General features: G+C 37.9%; 1 protein-coding gene across 4 annotated transcripts in view; it reads left to right on the plus strand.

The window, feature by feature from the left end:
• SUGCT (succinyl-CoA:glutarate-CoA transferase) overlaps nt 1–13520 on the plus strand; it is a 440323-nt gene that overhangs the window by 259370 nt on the left and 167433 nt on the right. Inside the window, exon 13 of one of the 4 annotated variants that reach the window (XM_087947681.1) lies at nt 9218–9259. The exons of the other annotated variants lie outside the window; for them this stretch is intronic. Within the exon in view, the coding sequence (XP_087803807.1) occupies nt 9218–9244 (27 nt within the window). The 3' untranslated portion in view covers nt 9245–9259. Of the gene's footprint in view, nt 1–9217; nt 9260–13520 lie in introns of those variants that run through there. 4 annotated transcript variants of the gene reach the window in all.

The following is a 13520-nucleotide window of genomic DNA, read 5'->3' on the forward strand; positions in this document are numbered from 1 at the left end:
CCTTCCATTGAGGACCTGTATACTGCATGGGTCAAAAAGAGGGCTGTGAAAATATTTACAGACCCCTCACATCCCAGACATAAACTGTTTCAACTCCTTCCCTCAAAATGATGCTATAGAGCAGTGGTCCCCAACCTTTTTTGTACCAGGGACCGGTTTCAAGCAGAAAATTTTTGCAAGGACCGGGGGGGGGGGGGGGGCTTTTCCTGTCGCCGCAGCTATTCTGAAGCGCCCGTTTCACCCCCACCCCCACCCCGCCCGCCCGCGCTTCAATCCACAGTGTCCCGTTCTGCCTGCCTGCCTGCCTGCCTTAGTTTCTGGTTGTTTGGGAGCAGCTTCGGCTGAGAATAATAACTATTCGCCTCTTTTACTCAGCCAAAGCTGTTCCGATTCAACCATTAACGAAGGCAGGCAGGCAGGCAGAACAGAGCACTGGGTTGAACCCCGCATGCATGGCGCTGCGCGTGCGGGCGGGCGGGCGGGCGGGGTGGGGGAGAAACGGGCGCTTCGGCGACAGGAAAAGCCCCCCCGCTTCTTTGAAGCAGTTTCTTCCTGGGCTGGTGGAGGAGCGAGAGAGCGACTGAGAGAGCTGACCCAGAGAGAAGGACAGGCTTCGGTTGCTTCCTCCCTCCCCTTCTTTCATTTGTGTCCTTGATCCCAGCAGCATTCACCGAAGGTGAAGAAAGCCGCCATTTTTTAAAAAAAAAAAAATCTTTGCGGCCCGGTAGAGAGTGCTCCATGGCCCGGTACCGGTCCGCGGCCCAGTGGTTGGGGACCCCTGCTATAGAGCACTGCGCACCAGAACAACCAGACACAAGAACAGTTTTCCCCCCCAAATACCATTATTCTGCTAAACAAATAATTCCCTCAACACTGTTAAACTATTTACTAAGTCTGCATTACTATTAATCCTCCCATTCTTTCTTTCACCCATCCCCTCCCACTTGTGACTGTATGACTGTAACCATGTTGCTTATATCCTAACAATTTTTATTGACTGTTTCCTAGTATGATTTGATTGCTTATTGTACCCTATGACTATTATTAAGTGTTGTACCTTATGATTCTTGACAAATCTATCGTTTATGTTATGTACACTGGGACCATTTGCACCAAGACAAATTTCTTGTGTGTCCAATCACACTTGGCCAAAAAAGCCTTCCGTTCTATTCTATTCTATTCTATTCTATTCTATTCTATTCTATTCTATTCTATTCTATTCTATTCTATTCTATTCTATTCTATCACAACTTATGAGTCAAATTGTGGGCTTAATTATAGTTGTAAGTCAGAATTGTGAGTTTAAATATGGTTGCACTTATATTGCAAAATTCATGTATTTGTAATACATGAATGGAAAACATACATATATACATACACAACTTGTAGTCATTAATGTATACACATGATAATTTTACTGAAGAACAGTTCAACAGCAGAGTCCGCAACCTGATTAATGGCAATATTCTTATAAAACTAAAATATCATTCTAATGGAATAATAGTTCCATTAAAGACTTTACGGGGAAAAATAAGCTTGCATTGGTCAAGCTTCAGTTGTTCAGCATGTCTAATATTCTTTGAATCCCATTCATTAAATTCTAAGTTTCATTTAATTCAATATCAAAAATTTATTGTATAAGTTATTATTTTTTTCTGCTAAAATAATTGTAAATTAATATAATTCTAGACACACACAAACACATGTATGTATGTAAGTATGTATGTATGTATGTATGTATGTATGTATGTATGTATGTATGTTTTTACAAATTTTTGTAATCATATCCATATTAATCAAGGAAATAATTGATGTGTTTCTGAATAAGCAGCAAATTGCAGATAGGCTGTCTTATATATTTTTTTAGATTTAAAAAAAAATACTTTTCTAAATGTTGATTGTAGATTGAATTTTCTAAAAAAACTTGGTAATTTATGAATATTTTCTTTAGATTACAGTATCTTTATTGTATACCAAAATATATAAATAAAAACAAATAGTTATTATGCTCTGTACCAGTTCAACAGGAAAGAGTTTTTTTAACCTCATATATTTGCATCCCAAGCCTGCAAACCCAAATTTAAACTAGTTATGTATTTTGTCCCATGGGAATCTTGTTGATGGACATGGTTGATCAGCTGCATGGTTAGTTTGTAATATATCAGAAATATAGTTTTTACATTATTTGAATAAGTAATCAGTGAAAAGGATGAAAGAGCAGTTCAATAACAATAGTTATTTGTGTTATCCTTTTGTCTATGGAGATTTTCACTCAGGTCATGGTTGTCCCAAAGGTGCTTTTTCAAGAGGCAACTAGACATACTGGTTTTTCTTTGAAGATGTTTCGCTTCTCATCCAAGAAGCTTCTTCAGCTCTGACTGAATGGTGGGGAATGGAAAGATTTATACTCCTTGCAGACAGCTGGTCATTTGTATTTTTCTAGCAAGTCATTAAGGCCACCTGTTTATCTGCATTGTCACAGACACCTGGGTGGTGCAAATTGGTGTGGAGCTTTCTTGAAACTGTTGAAAGGACTGTGTTGTAGACTAGAGATAGATGATGTTGTATTCTTCCTCCTCTGTTGAGAGAGGGCTGTCCAATTTTGATATAGATGGCCTCTTTAATTCCTCTTTGAAACCAGTGGTGCTCTGTACAAAATGTGGACTTTGCTGTTTTCAAAAGAGTGGCCTATGTCTTTTAAATGGAGATGGACTGCTGAATCTAGTCCTGATGTATTTGTTCTCCTATGTTGTGCCATGCATTTATGCAGTAGTTGTTTTGTTTCCCCAGTGTACAAACCTGCACATGGCTTTCTGCATTGAACTGCACATACCACATTGCTCAGTTTGTATCTGGGTGTTTTATCCTTGGAGCGAACAAACTTCTGCCTTAGTGTATTCTTGGGTTTGAAATATGCACACATGTTCTCTTGGCTGAAGATCCTCCTGAGCTTTTCTGATATTCCTGCAATGTATGGAATGATAACATTGCTTCATTTATTGTTCTCTTCATTGTCTGTTCTGGAGGAGCTCCTGTAGGGTCTTTTTTGAGATTTGATGAAGGCCTATTTGGGATAGCCACATGTTCTGAAGTGATATGTTTTAGTTCTTTTTCTTTCCCATGTTTGCTGGTGGGCAGGCCTTCAGCTTGGTGGTGTAGGGTTCTAATGACTCCCATTTTGTGCTCCAGTGGGTGGTGGGAATCAAAATGTAAATATTGATCTCTGTGTGGAGTTTTCTTCAATGTTAAGGCTTCTGTAATGCACAGTCTAGGAAGGTTAGTGTCAGGTCCCATAGATTCCTATAGGGATGCTGTCATTCTGGAGAGGAGAGGCTTGGGGGAGTTTCTTTATGGGGTTTCTGTTTCTATTCCATGCTTTGCTTTGCTGTAACTTTTGGGACCTTGCCTCTGGAGAGGAGCAGCAGCGTTTCGGCCCGAGTTTCCCATAATATCTTCACACACTGGGATTGGCTCAATGATGTATTAAATTTTTGGAGGGGTTCTGTCTGCAATGGTTTAATCTAATGTTTCGAGCGGGAAAAGGTACTTCCTATTTAGAACTCTTGCTATCACAATCTTCAAATAAAAGTTTCATATTGAAATGATTTTTGTTTTAAGAGTTCTGTTTTCTTGAGAAAACTGGGGAGGCAGGACCTTACAGTTAGACTATTTTCCTTAACATCTTCCCATGTGAATTTGATGTATCTGTCCACATAGTTGATATGTTTGGTGAACCAGTGAGTGGATGGAATTCCTGTGAAGGAGTCTAGGGCTTTGATTTCTACCTCTTCCATGTAGAGATTGGCCACAATGAGGGACATAGGTGAACCCATGGTGCAGCTTTTGTCTGTAGAAATCTTCAACTATCTACCTACCTACCTACCTACCTACCTACCTACCTACATACATACATACATACATACCCACCCACCCACCCACCCACCCACCCATCCATCCATCCATCCATCCATCCATCCATCCATCCATCCATCCATCCATCCATCCATCTATCTATCTATCTATCTATCTATCTATCTATCTATCTATGTCACTGTCTGTCTCTATCTCTCTGCCTGCCTGCTTGCCTGCCTCTGTGTGTGTGTGTGTGTGTGTTCCAGCATAACTCTGGAACGCCTGGGCTGCTGAAATGAAAAGGAATGAATTATATCTATAGTGTCAAATCACAGTACTTTTGACAGTGATAGTGTGCATTTTAGATTCAAGTTCTGTTAAGATACAGCCTGTTGTGCCTTAAAATGGCTTCTATTGTATAGCACAGTGGAGTTGCCATGGTAACAGCTTCAAAGTACTCCACAAGGAGGGTCCCTCAGGTAAGGGGGATTGGTTCTTACAAAAAACAAGGGGACTCCCTCTGGTAAGGGGGATTGGTTCTTAAAAAACAAACATCCAGGCCCTCAGCTTCAAGCAAAGAGGGCAAGTTGTTGGGGGAGGTGCCTGCTAATGCAGATAATCACGTCAAAGGCTGTTCCCTGTAGAATTTTTCCAGGGCTGTTGGCCAGGGCAATTAGGTCTCTAATTCTCACCGTAGTGGTTGAGGTAACAGGGCCAGGCTCAAGTGTCTTTTTCTTACATTTACTTTATTGTATTCCATAATAATATATTTCATTGCTGTAATGATGCCTCCAAGGAAACATCATGTAATTGGCCAAGTGCAATCAAAGACTACAAAAATGAAACACCAGTGTAGACAAGAAACTCCCGAGTAGAGGAATAGAAGACTTGTGATTCTGCATGAGAGAGCTGCTACATCTAGTTTAGTTTAGTTTATTGTCATTGCACCTTGTACAACGAAATCAAACACCATCTTCAGTACACATCATGACCATGACCATGAAAATAAACACAAACACATATCCTTCACACTCCACACATTGAACCAACCCCAACCCCCCCCCCCGACACCACACCAATACTGCACTATACAGCAGAATTCAAAAGAACTACTGCCCTGGGATAGAAGCTGTTTTTCAACCTATGTGTCCTTTTTTATTATTATTCTGTACCATCTGCCAGATGGTAATAATTCAAAAAAAGGGTTCCCAGGATGAGATTAATCTTTGAGAATGTTTTGAACTTTCTTAAGGCAGTGGGAGCTATAAAGCTCTTCCACAGAGGGGAGAGGGCAACCAATTATCTTGTGGGCAACGACGTTAACCCTCTGGAGTGCTTTCCTATCTGTCACTGTGCAATTGGCAAACCACACAGAGGTGCAGTATGTTAAAATGCTGTCTATGGTGCAGCGGTAGAAGGTCACCAGCAGTTTTTCATTCAGTTCTTGTTTTCTGAGAAGTCTCAGGTAGTATAATCTCTGCTGGGCCCTTTTGACCAGGGCTGCAATGTGAGCACCCAGGTCAGGTCCTCATTTATGGTAACATTCAGAAACTTAAAACTGGCCACTTGCTTTACTCTGTCTCCATTGATAAGGAAGAGCTGGATGTCTGATCTGTTCCTTCTATAGTTCACTATAAGCTCATTGGTCTTATGGGTGTTGAGGACCAAGTTATTGTCTCCACACCACGAAAGCAACTGGTCCACCTCATCGCGGTAGGCAGACTCACCCCCCCTGGAGATGAGTCCCACCACTGTTGTATCATCTGCAAATTTAGTAATAGTATTACTAGCGTGAGTGGGAATACAGTCATGCGCATAAAGAGTATTGAGTAAGGGACTCAACACACAATCCTGTAGTGTACCAGTGTTAAGAGTAAGGGCTGAAAAGGTATGATTACCTAAACTGACCCTCTGTGAGTGGCCAGACAGGAAATCCATAATCCAAAGGCAGATGGAATAAGAAAGTCAAAGGTCCAGAAGTTTAGACACTAGTCTATGTGGAAGAATTGTGTTAAATGCAGAACTAAAATCTACAGAAAGCATCCTCACATAGATGAGTCAGAACAGTGTGAAGAGTGATGGCTATAGTGTCCTCTGTAGATCTGTTTCTTCTGTATGCAAACTGGTGTTTATCAAATGTATGCGGAAGACCAGAAATGATGTGCTGGCAGAACAATTTCTCAAAGCACTTCATGATGATAGGAGTGAGTACCACTGGTCTGTAATCATTGAGGTTAGTGATAGGGAACTTCTTTGGCAGCAGAACAATGGTGGAAGTCTTCAAATAAGATGGAATAGTGGACTAAAGACCAATTGGAATAAAGACCAATTGAAGATCCTGGTAAAGACTCCAGCCAACTGATCAGCACAGTCTTTAAGCACTTGGCCAGAGATACTGTCAGGCCTGGCAACCTTTCTAGGATCCACAGCCCTCAGAATGCTCCTCACCTCCTGTTCCTCCACAATGAGGTAGCGGCTACATTTGGCTGGTGGTTGCATTTTAGCTGTTTCTGATGTCTTCACTTCAAAGGAAGCAAAGAAATGATTCAGCTCCTCGGCCAATGAAGCATCCCCCTCAGAAGGGATTGGTTGGTTGATAGTTTGTAATTTGTTGAATCCGTCGCCACACCTGCCTCATGTTATTGCTATAAAAATTATCCTCAGTCTTCCTCTTATAATCAGTCTTGGCCTTCCAAATACCTTTCATCAGATTAGCTCTGGCAACACTGTATCTTGCCCTATCACCAGACCTAAAGGCCTTGGTCCTGTCACGCGAGAGGTGCTGGACTTCCTTGGTCATCCAGGGTTGATTGGGATAGATCCTAATACATTTATCCACAGTGATAGTATCTGTGCAGTGTTTGATATAGCACAGAACAGTTGCAGTGTGCTCCTCTAGGTCAGGTTGCTAAAAGATTTCCCAATTTGTGTTCTCAAAACAATCCTGAAGTTGTTGGGAAGCATCTTCTGGCCAAGATTTCATCTAGAATTTTAGAGACAGTGTGAGGCCTGATTAAAAGATAAGAGAGATAGAGCTACTACATCTAGAACTTTCATAGTAACATCAGAAAATAGAACTCATGTTTCTAAATGACATTGTTCAGTGCCACGTCAGTTGTTCAATAGCCTGAATTTCCATCAACATTCACAATGCAAGGGCAATTTACCATAAGGCAAGATCATTACTTCCTCTGCCAGATCAACCACCAAAATTTCTACAACTATATTTTATTGGAAACGAACAATTGAAAACTGACCAGAGGTGCACCTACATCTCAGGAACAAGATGTCAGATTGTCTTACATTTACAAAGGATATTTCATGAGCACAATGATCTTATTAAAACTTTTAAAATAGCATTGGAACATATGCCAATGGATGAATATAAAGTAGTTATAAGAGCAGACCAAACACCAGCAGACAAACACGAGCGGTGCTTCAATGCTCCTCCGGTAGAAGTTGCAGTAGTTATATCAGGCGATGAGTTTCATCAACGGGATATCGTAATTCAATGAGGTGGCGAATCATTGCAGTGCATTTCAGACACATCGATCTTATGATGGTCTACAGTACCCACTGATATTCCCCATGGTGAAGATGGATATCATTTTAATCTGAGGCACACCAACCCAATAACAGGTGAAGCAACCAGCAAGAAACTTTCACTGGTGGATTACTATGCATATATACTAATGGTTTGAGAAACTAAACAGAATCACAACTTGAACTGCAGACAATTGTTTCATCAATTCATCATTGATATGTATGCATCATTGATATGTATGTCTAATACAGGATTGGGATAAATAAATACCTGGGCAACGCCGGATTATCAGCTAGTTGTATTTAAAATAGGTAGTGGTCAAGCAAAGGTCCAGCATGGCACATATATGGTCTGGGCTGCAGTTAGTTCTGTCACCTAAAGTGCTGTCTTGTAGCAGTCATTTTTTCACTACCATGACAGTTTCGGTTGTTGGAATGCAGTTGAAGAGGGAAGTCACATCATAGGAAAGTATGTTCTCATCCAGGTCCAGTTTTAATCTGCAAATCTTGTTGGCAAAGTCCTATGAATTGTTGATGGGTGGTGTTGCCAACTAGAGAAGCTAATAAGGTGGTTAGATGTTTTGCAATGTTGTAAGTGACAGAGTTGATGCTGCTGACAATTGATCCAAGTGGACTTTCCTCTTCATGGATTTTGGGGAGTCGATATATGCATGGGGTGGTTTCTCCAGGGTAAAGATGGTAATATTGTGGCTTGTTAATGACATTGTCCTTCAGTAGGTGTTGCAAGAAATCAATGACCTTTTTCTTGTAACTGCTGGTGAGATCTCTCGTCAGAATCTCATATGTAGCAGTGCCCTTCAGAAAATTGTTCACCTTGGCCTTACAGTCATTTGTATTCAGGATGACTCTGCATTTTTCTTTATCAGCTGGCAGGATAGTGATGTTTGGATCTCTTCCTAGGGATGTCACTGCTCTCCTTTCTTGAATTGTGAGGTTGGAAGGGGATGTTTTGGCACTGATGAGTACTGCAAATGCCTTCATCCTTAATTGTTCTGCTTCTGCCAGTGTATTGTTCCTGATGGCTATGGCTGTGAGGAGATCTACAATTGGGAGCTGTTCTGGTGTTACTTCAAAATTATTATCCTTTTATTTAGGTTTACCTGGATACCTTTTCTCCTGGAATTCATGTCTGTGTAACAGAGTATTCTCTCCCTAAACTTTTCCACAACAATAAATCCTTGGGGCAGGATGAGCGGAGTAGGAATAAATTCATCATTTAATTCTGTAGTCTAGAGTCTGAATAATTCTCTTTCATGCAAAGGAAAAAAAAATCTAGATAGTCTATCATCCAGGTGCTCAAGAAATCCTTCGTAAAGGAGCTGAATGACCACAGACCAGTTGCATTGACATTGGTAATTATGAAAACCTTTGAAAATTTAGTGATGGTCCACCTGAAAATAATCACGGATCTGCTGCTCTTGCAGTTTGCCTACCATGCTAATAGATTGGCAGATGATGTTGTCAATATGGCACTGCACTATATCTTGTAACATTTTAAAATCTTCAAAGACCTATGCATGAGTCCTTTTTGTGGACTTCAACTCGGCATTCAACACCATCATGTCATTTGAGATTCTTAGTCCTCCAGGTCATGCTTGTTCCAAAGGTGCTCTTTTCAAGAGGCAATTTGGACATTGGTTTTTCTTTGAGATGTTTTGCCTCTCATTCAAGAAGCTTCTTCAGTTCTGACTAGATGGTGGGGATGTTGTGTTGCGTTAGTTGTGCCTTCTTTATAAATTCTGTGACTTGTTCCAATACTTACAATGGTAGAAGTGATTTCAGCATTTTTTCCACCATCCAGTCAGAGCTGAAGAAGCTTTTTGGATGAGAAGTGAAATGTCTTCAAAGAAAAAAACAGAATGTCCAGCTCTCTCTTGGAAAAAGCACTTTTGGGACAACCATGACCTGGATGACTGACAGTCTCCATAGAAATGTAGCACTGCACTTTGGGATGAACACCCAGAAACTCTGAAGAATATTATCATAAAAGCCCAGACCAGCACAATACCACAGAGAAAGAAAGACAAGAAATCCAAGAAGAAACCAGCATGGCTGTACAAAAAAATGAAAAGAGGAACAACAGATTTGTTATCCTCTACTTTTACTATGGTTAAAAAAAACTTATAAAAATGCTTAGGAATATGAAGAAAAATTTGATTATGGCAAGACACTGTGTTACAGATAGAATTGGGAAGCAAAGTATCCCAAGTGCAGATATTCTGTTTAGTATTTCTAATAAGAGGTTGAATATGAATATATTCTGTTCTTAATTACCCTTCTTAATTTAAATAAACTAAAAATTATTTTTATACGCAGTGAAGAAAGATGAGAATTCTAAAGCTCGAAATGAGTGACATGAAATAGAACCATTATCAGGTACATTCCAAGTGCATTCCATACCTCAAAAAGAAATGAACTGCAAGAAGTCCTTTACTGTAGAAAGAACATTTTAAAAAAAGCCTACTCTGTTACATATAGAGAGCTGGATTGCTAGAGTCTTCAGTAGTTATAATTTGTAATTAGGTTCGTTACTGTCTACTCTGTAATAAAAATAATTTATATTCCATAACCTTATTGTTGATTCTTGTATCAGATTCTTGTACTCTATCACTGAGAAGTGATAGTTTCTAAGAAAAGGTGAATCTTTGGACAAAAATATGACATACTGAAAGTTCTTTGCTTAGTAGTCTAGTGATACTATGTTACTTTTACCTTTTTACTTTTTTTATTTTCAAGCAACACAAGTCCACAAAAACAAATCTATCACACTAATTATCTCCTGTGATATTGGGCTGCTATGGTCATTTAAAAGGTTTGGTTAGATACACTAAACACTGATGAAATCAATTAAGCTCTGCCCTTACCTGTCTTGATAAACTGGAAGAAAATAATGTTCTAAAATTGGCATGACAAAGACTTGAAAGCAAGTTAAACTCTTATTGAATGCTGGGATCCCACAATAGATGAAAAGTAAATTGGGAAATAGAAGATAAGGAAGTATAGTGCAGTGCGGTGACCCAGATTATTTGGTAGAATAAGTACAGTGGGTCCAGCCAAGTTTTTTTTAACTCTGGAAAACCATGTACTGTACAGACACTTCTTCTATTGAAAAGAATAGTGTGTAAGCTTTTCTGTTAGCAACCAATGACCTTATTTTTTATCATACAATAACTACTCTACTGGAGAGGCAGTAATGGAACCTTCTGATTATGCTTGGTTCTGATGCTGTTCAGTATTTGCTTCTTATATTTTACCACCTATGAATTTAATTGTAAAACAAAGTCCTACGAGTGGAAAGATTAGAGAACAGTCATAATTTGGGGAAATTTTTCCTGTAAGTATTGTAATTTGGCAAGAAATTTTCTCCTTTTCCTAAAGTCAGATGATAAAAATTATAGGTAGATGAAAGAGAATCCTTCAATTGTTATATGAGGATTTCCAGGTTTTCAGTAGCATAGTAATCTCTTTCCAGACTTTCATGTGGACCTGTATTTAGTGATGTAAGAGATTCTCTTGATGTAGATGGAAAATATGACGCAGTGCATCATACAAGAAGCAGCTATCTTCAGACATGTGTAGAATAATATATTTCCCTGCAAGGACTTTATCACTAAACAACTTCTTAATTGTCAGTGATGTTGTTTGTAGTTCTAGCAGCTAGCCAATGGTAAATATTCTATTACACAAATTCTTTCAATGAACCATTTGCTGCTGATAAATAAGATTTCAGTTTATTGCATTATTGATTAGTAAAATGACCACATCAAATAAGAGAAGAAATAAGGAGATTGTATGTTTCATTGTTGTTCCAAGAGACTTGGATGTGGACCCTTCAGATGTGGAGAACTAGATACTGTACAGCATAAATTGATCCTAAAACAATATGAAGCTTTGTTTCAGTACTATTTCCTGCAAGATATTTATAGCTTTTGATTTTTACTTGGATGTTGCTTTGGAATATAATGCAGGTATTGATGGTTAAATGGATTCCAATAGAATTGATAATTCCATGGGTTTCTCATGCCAAATGTTAAAAAGTAAATCCTATGAAGCAGTCTGTTAAAATTGCACTAATGAAGCAGTCCCCAATAACTCCAGGAGACTTTTTAACATTTAACATTGTTTCAATAGCTTTCAAGTTAAAATGGTTGACTTAAATTTTGTATCAGTTTAAGAATAACTACTTTCCCAGACTTAAAAATGTGCCATGAATTTATAACTACTTTTAATCTTTATTTGAATATTACTGCAGATCTTTGTCTTTTTAGGAATTCCTTCTATTGCAAATAAAAATTTATGAGCAGTGTACAATTAAGAATGCTCACATTTTGAAAAAAAACTTTTTTTCTTCAGGGTTATGCAAATAAGATTATTATTATTATTTTTAAAGACAAATTTTATTAGTTTTACAAAACAATACACAAACAATCAAGGCATAATAACATAAAAGATCTTTTCTAAGAAAACCAATAAAACATACAAAATAGTTCCAAATTGTAATATATATATTTACGTTATCTGTTCAACTTCGTATCTTATCCCAACTTCTCCTTTTCATTCTATTATCCAAATTATATTTCTTGCTAATTAAAATTTTATTGCCTTTCAAAAACAATACACAAACAAACAAAACATAAAACATAAAAAACATAAGACATCTTTTCTGAAAGCTGCTTGATCCCGGGTTAAAACTCTTCGCACAGACACAGATTCAAAAATCATATTCACTTTATATATCATTCCATATCTTATTACCATTTTCAATTTTCTATATAGCTTCTTCCCTCTTTTATCTTTCTTAGTTTTACTTTATTTATCTCATCTCAATTCAGTTCATAATACTTATCATTCTTTGTCTGTTCTATTTCCAGCTATCCATTCATCTTTTCTCTTTAAATATATTTCTCCTGTACACTGATTGGAGTGACGCCTTTGACTCTTTCCCCTAGCTTAATAATACTTAACATAACACTTAATTTATATTGGGATTCTGTTTAGTACATTCTAAAATTACACAATAAATTTTATGAGAAGGGCAAAAACATAACAATAACAAAATAAAAGCATATAAGACCACTATCAATACCATTAAAAAGCTAATCATATATATTGATACTCATTTATATCTTAAACATTTTATTCTAAATACACATATAAAAACACAATCTTATGTACCTTCCAGAATCCCTTTTTCAATTAAATTTACCCATTGTCTCTAAATAAGTTTTGTTTCTTTAAATCTTGCTTCCCACCATTAAGACTTCTCATCCCCTCCTTTCTCTCTTGCTTATTCTTCTCCTTGCCCTTTTTACCCCTTTGTCTCTCCTTCCCCCTTTCTGTTGTTTTCTAACCTTGTATCCACCTTTCATCTCATTTTTCTCTTTTTTGGTTGTTTTTTCAAGCCTTAAAATCCCCTTTTTCTTTTCCTCTTTCTCCTCCTCCCCAAAAGAAACCAATTGTTCATCAAAGATGGCTTCTTCTTCTTCTTCTTCTTTGTCCCAGTCGTCCTGCTGCGTAGTCAATTTTTCATAAGTGCATACCGCCATTTCTAGAAATTGAAAAAGAGTGCCCAAAGTATCTTTTCCATCTTGTTCTTCTTTTTTATATTTTTTATATTCAATTTTTAATTCATCCACAAGCAATGCCATCATGAAGAGAAAAGTTTTTTCCAAAACAACCACCCAAGTATTTTTAATCAAGAATAATTCCAAAAAGTTCCAAAGTCACCAAAGAATCCAAATAAACTATTTCTTTTAATACTTTTTTTCTTTCTTCTCTTTCTCTTTCTGGGGTTACTGTTTAATCAAAGAGTTCCAATTAAGATATGTCTTTCTTTAAAGTTCTAGGCAATCTCCTCCTTTTTCAAATTCTGCTCCAATTTTTTTTCCTCTCCCTTCCCACTTACAACAACAATTTTCCTTTAAATGTTCAGAAATCCATACCTCCAATGCGGGTTTTCCAATTTCTTAAGTTGTTAAATCCAATGTCCAGGAATCCTTTATCCCTTGGCTTTAACTTTCAAATTGAGTTACCTTCGGTGCCCAAATAGATTTTCCAGATCTCCATCTGCTATTTCTATGGGGTGGGAGAGTGAAGAAAAAAAA

Source organism: Notechis scutatus, chromosome Z, assembly GCF_049901735.1.
Source record: "Notechis scutatus isolate UNSWTSFEM ecotype Mainland chromosome Z, rNotScu1.2, whole genome shotgun sequence".
Lineage (NCBI taxonomy): Eukaryota > Metazoa > Chordata > Lepidosauria > Squamata > Elapidae > Notechis > Notechis scutatus.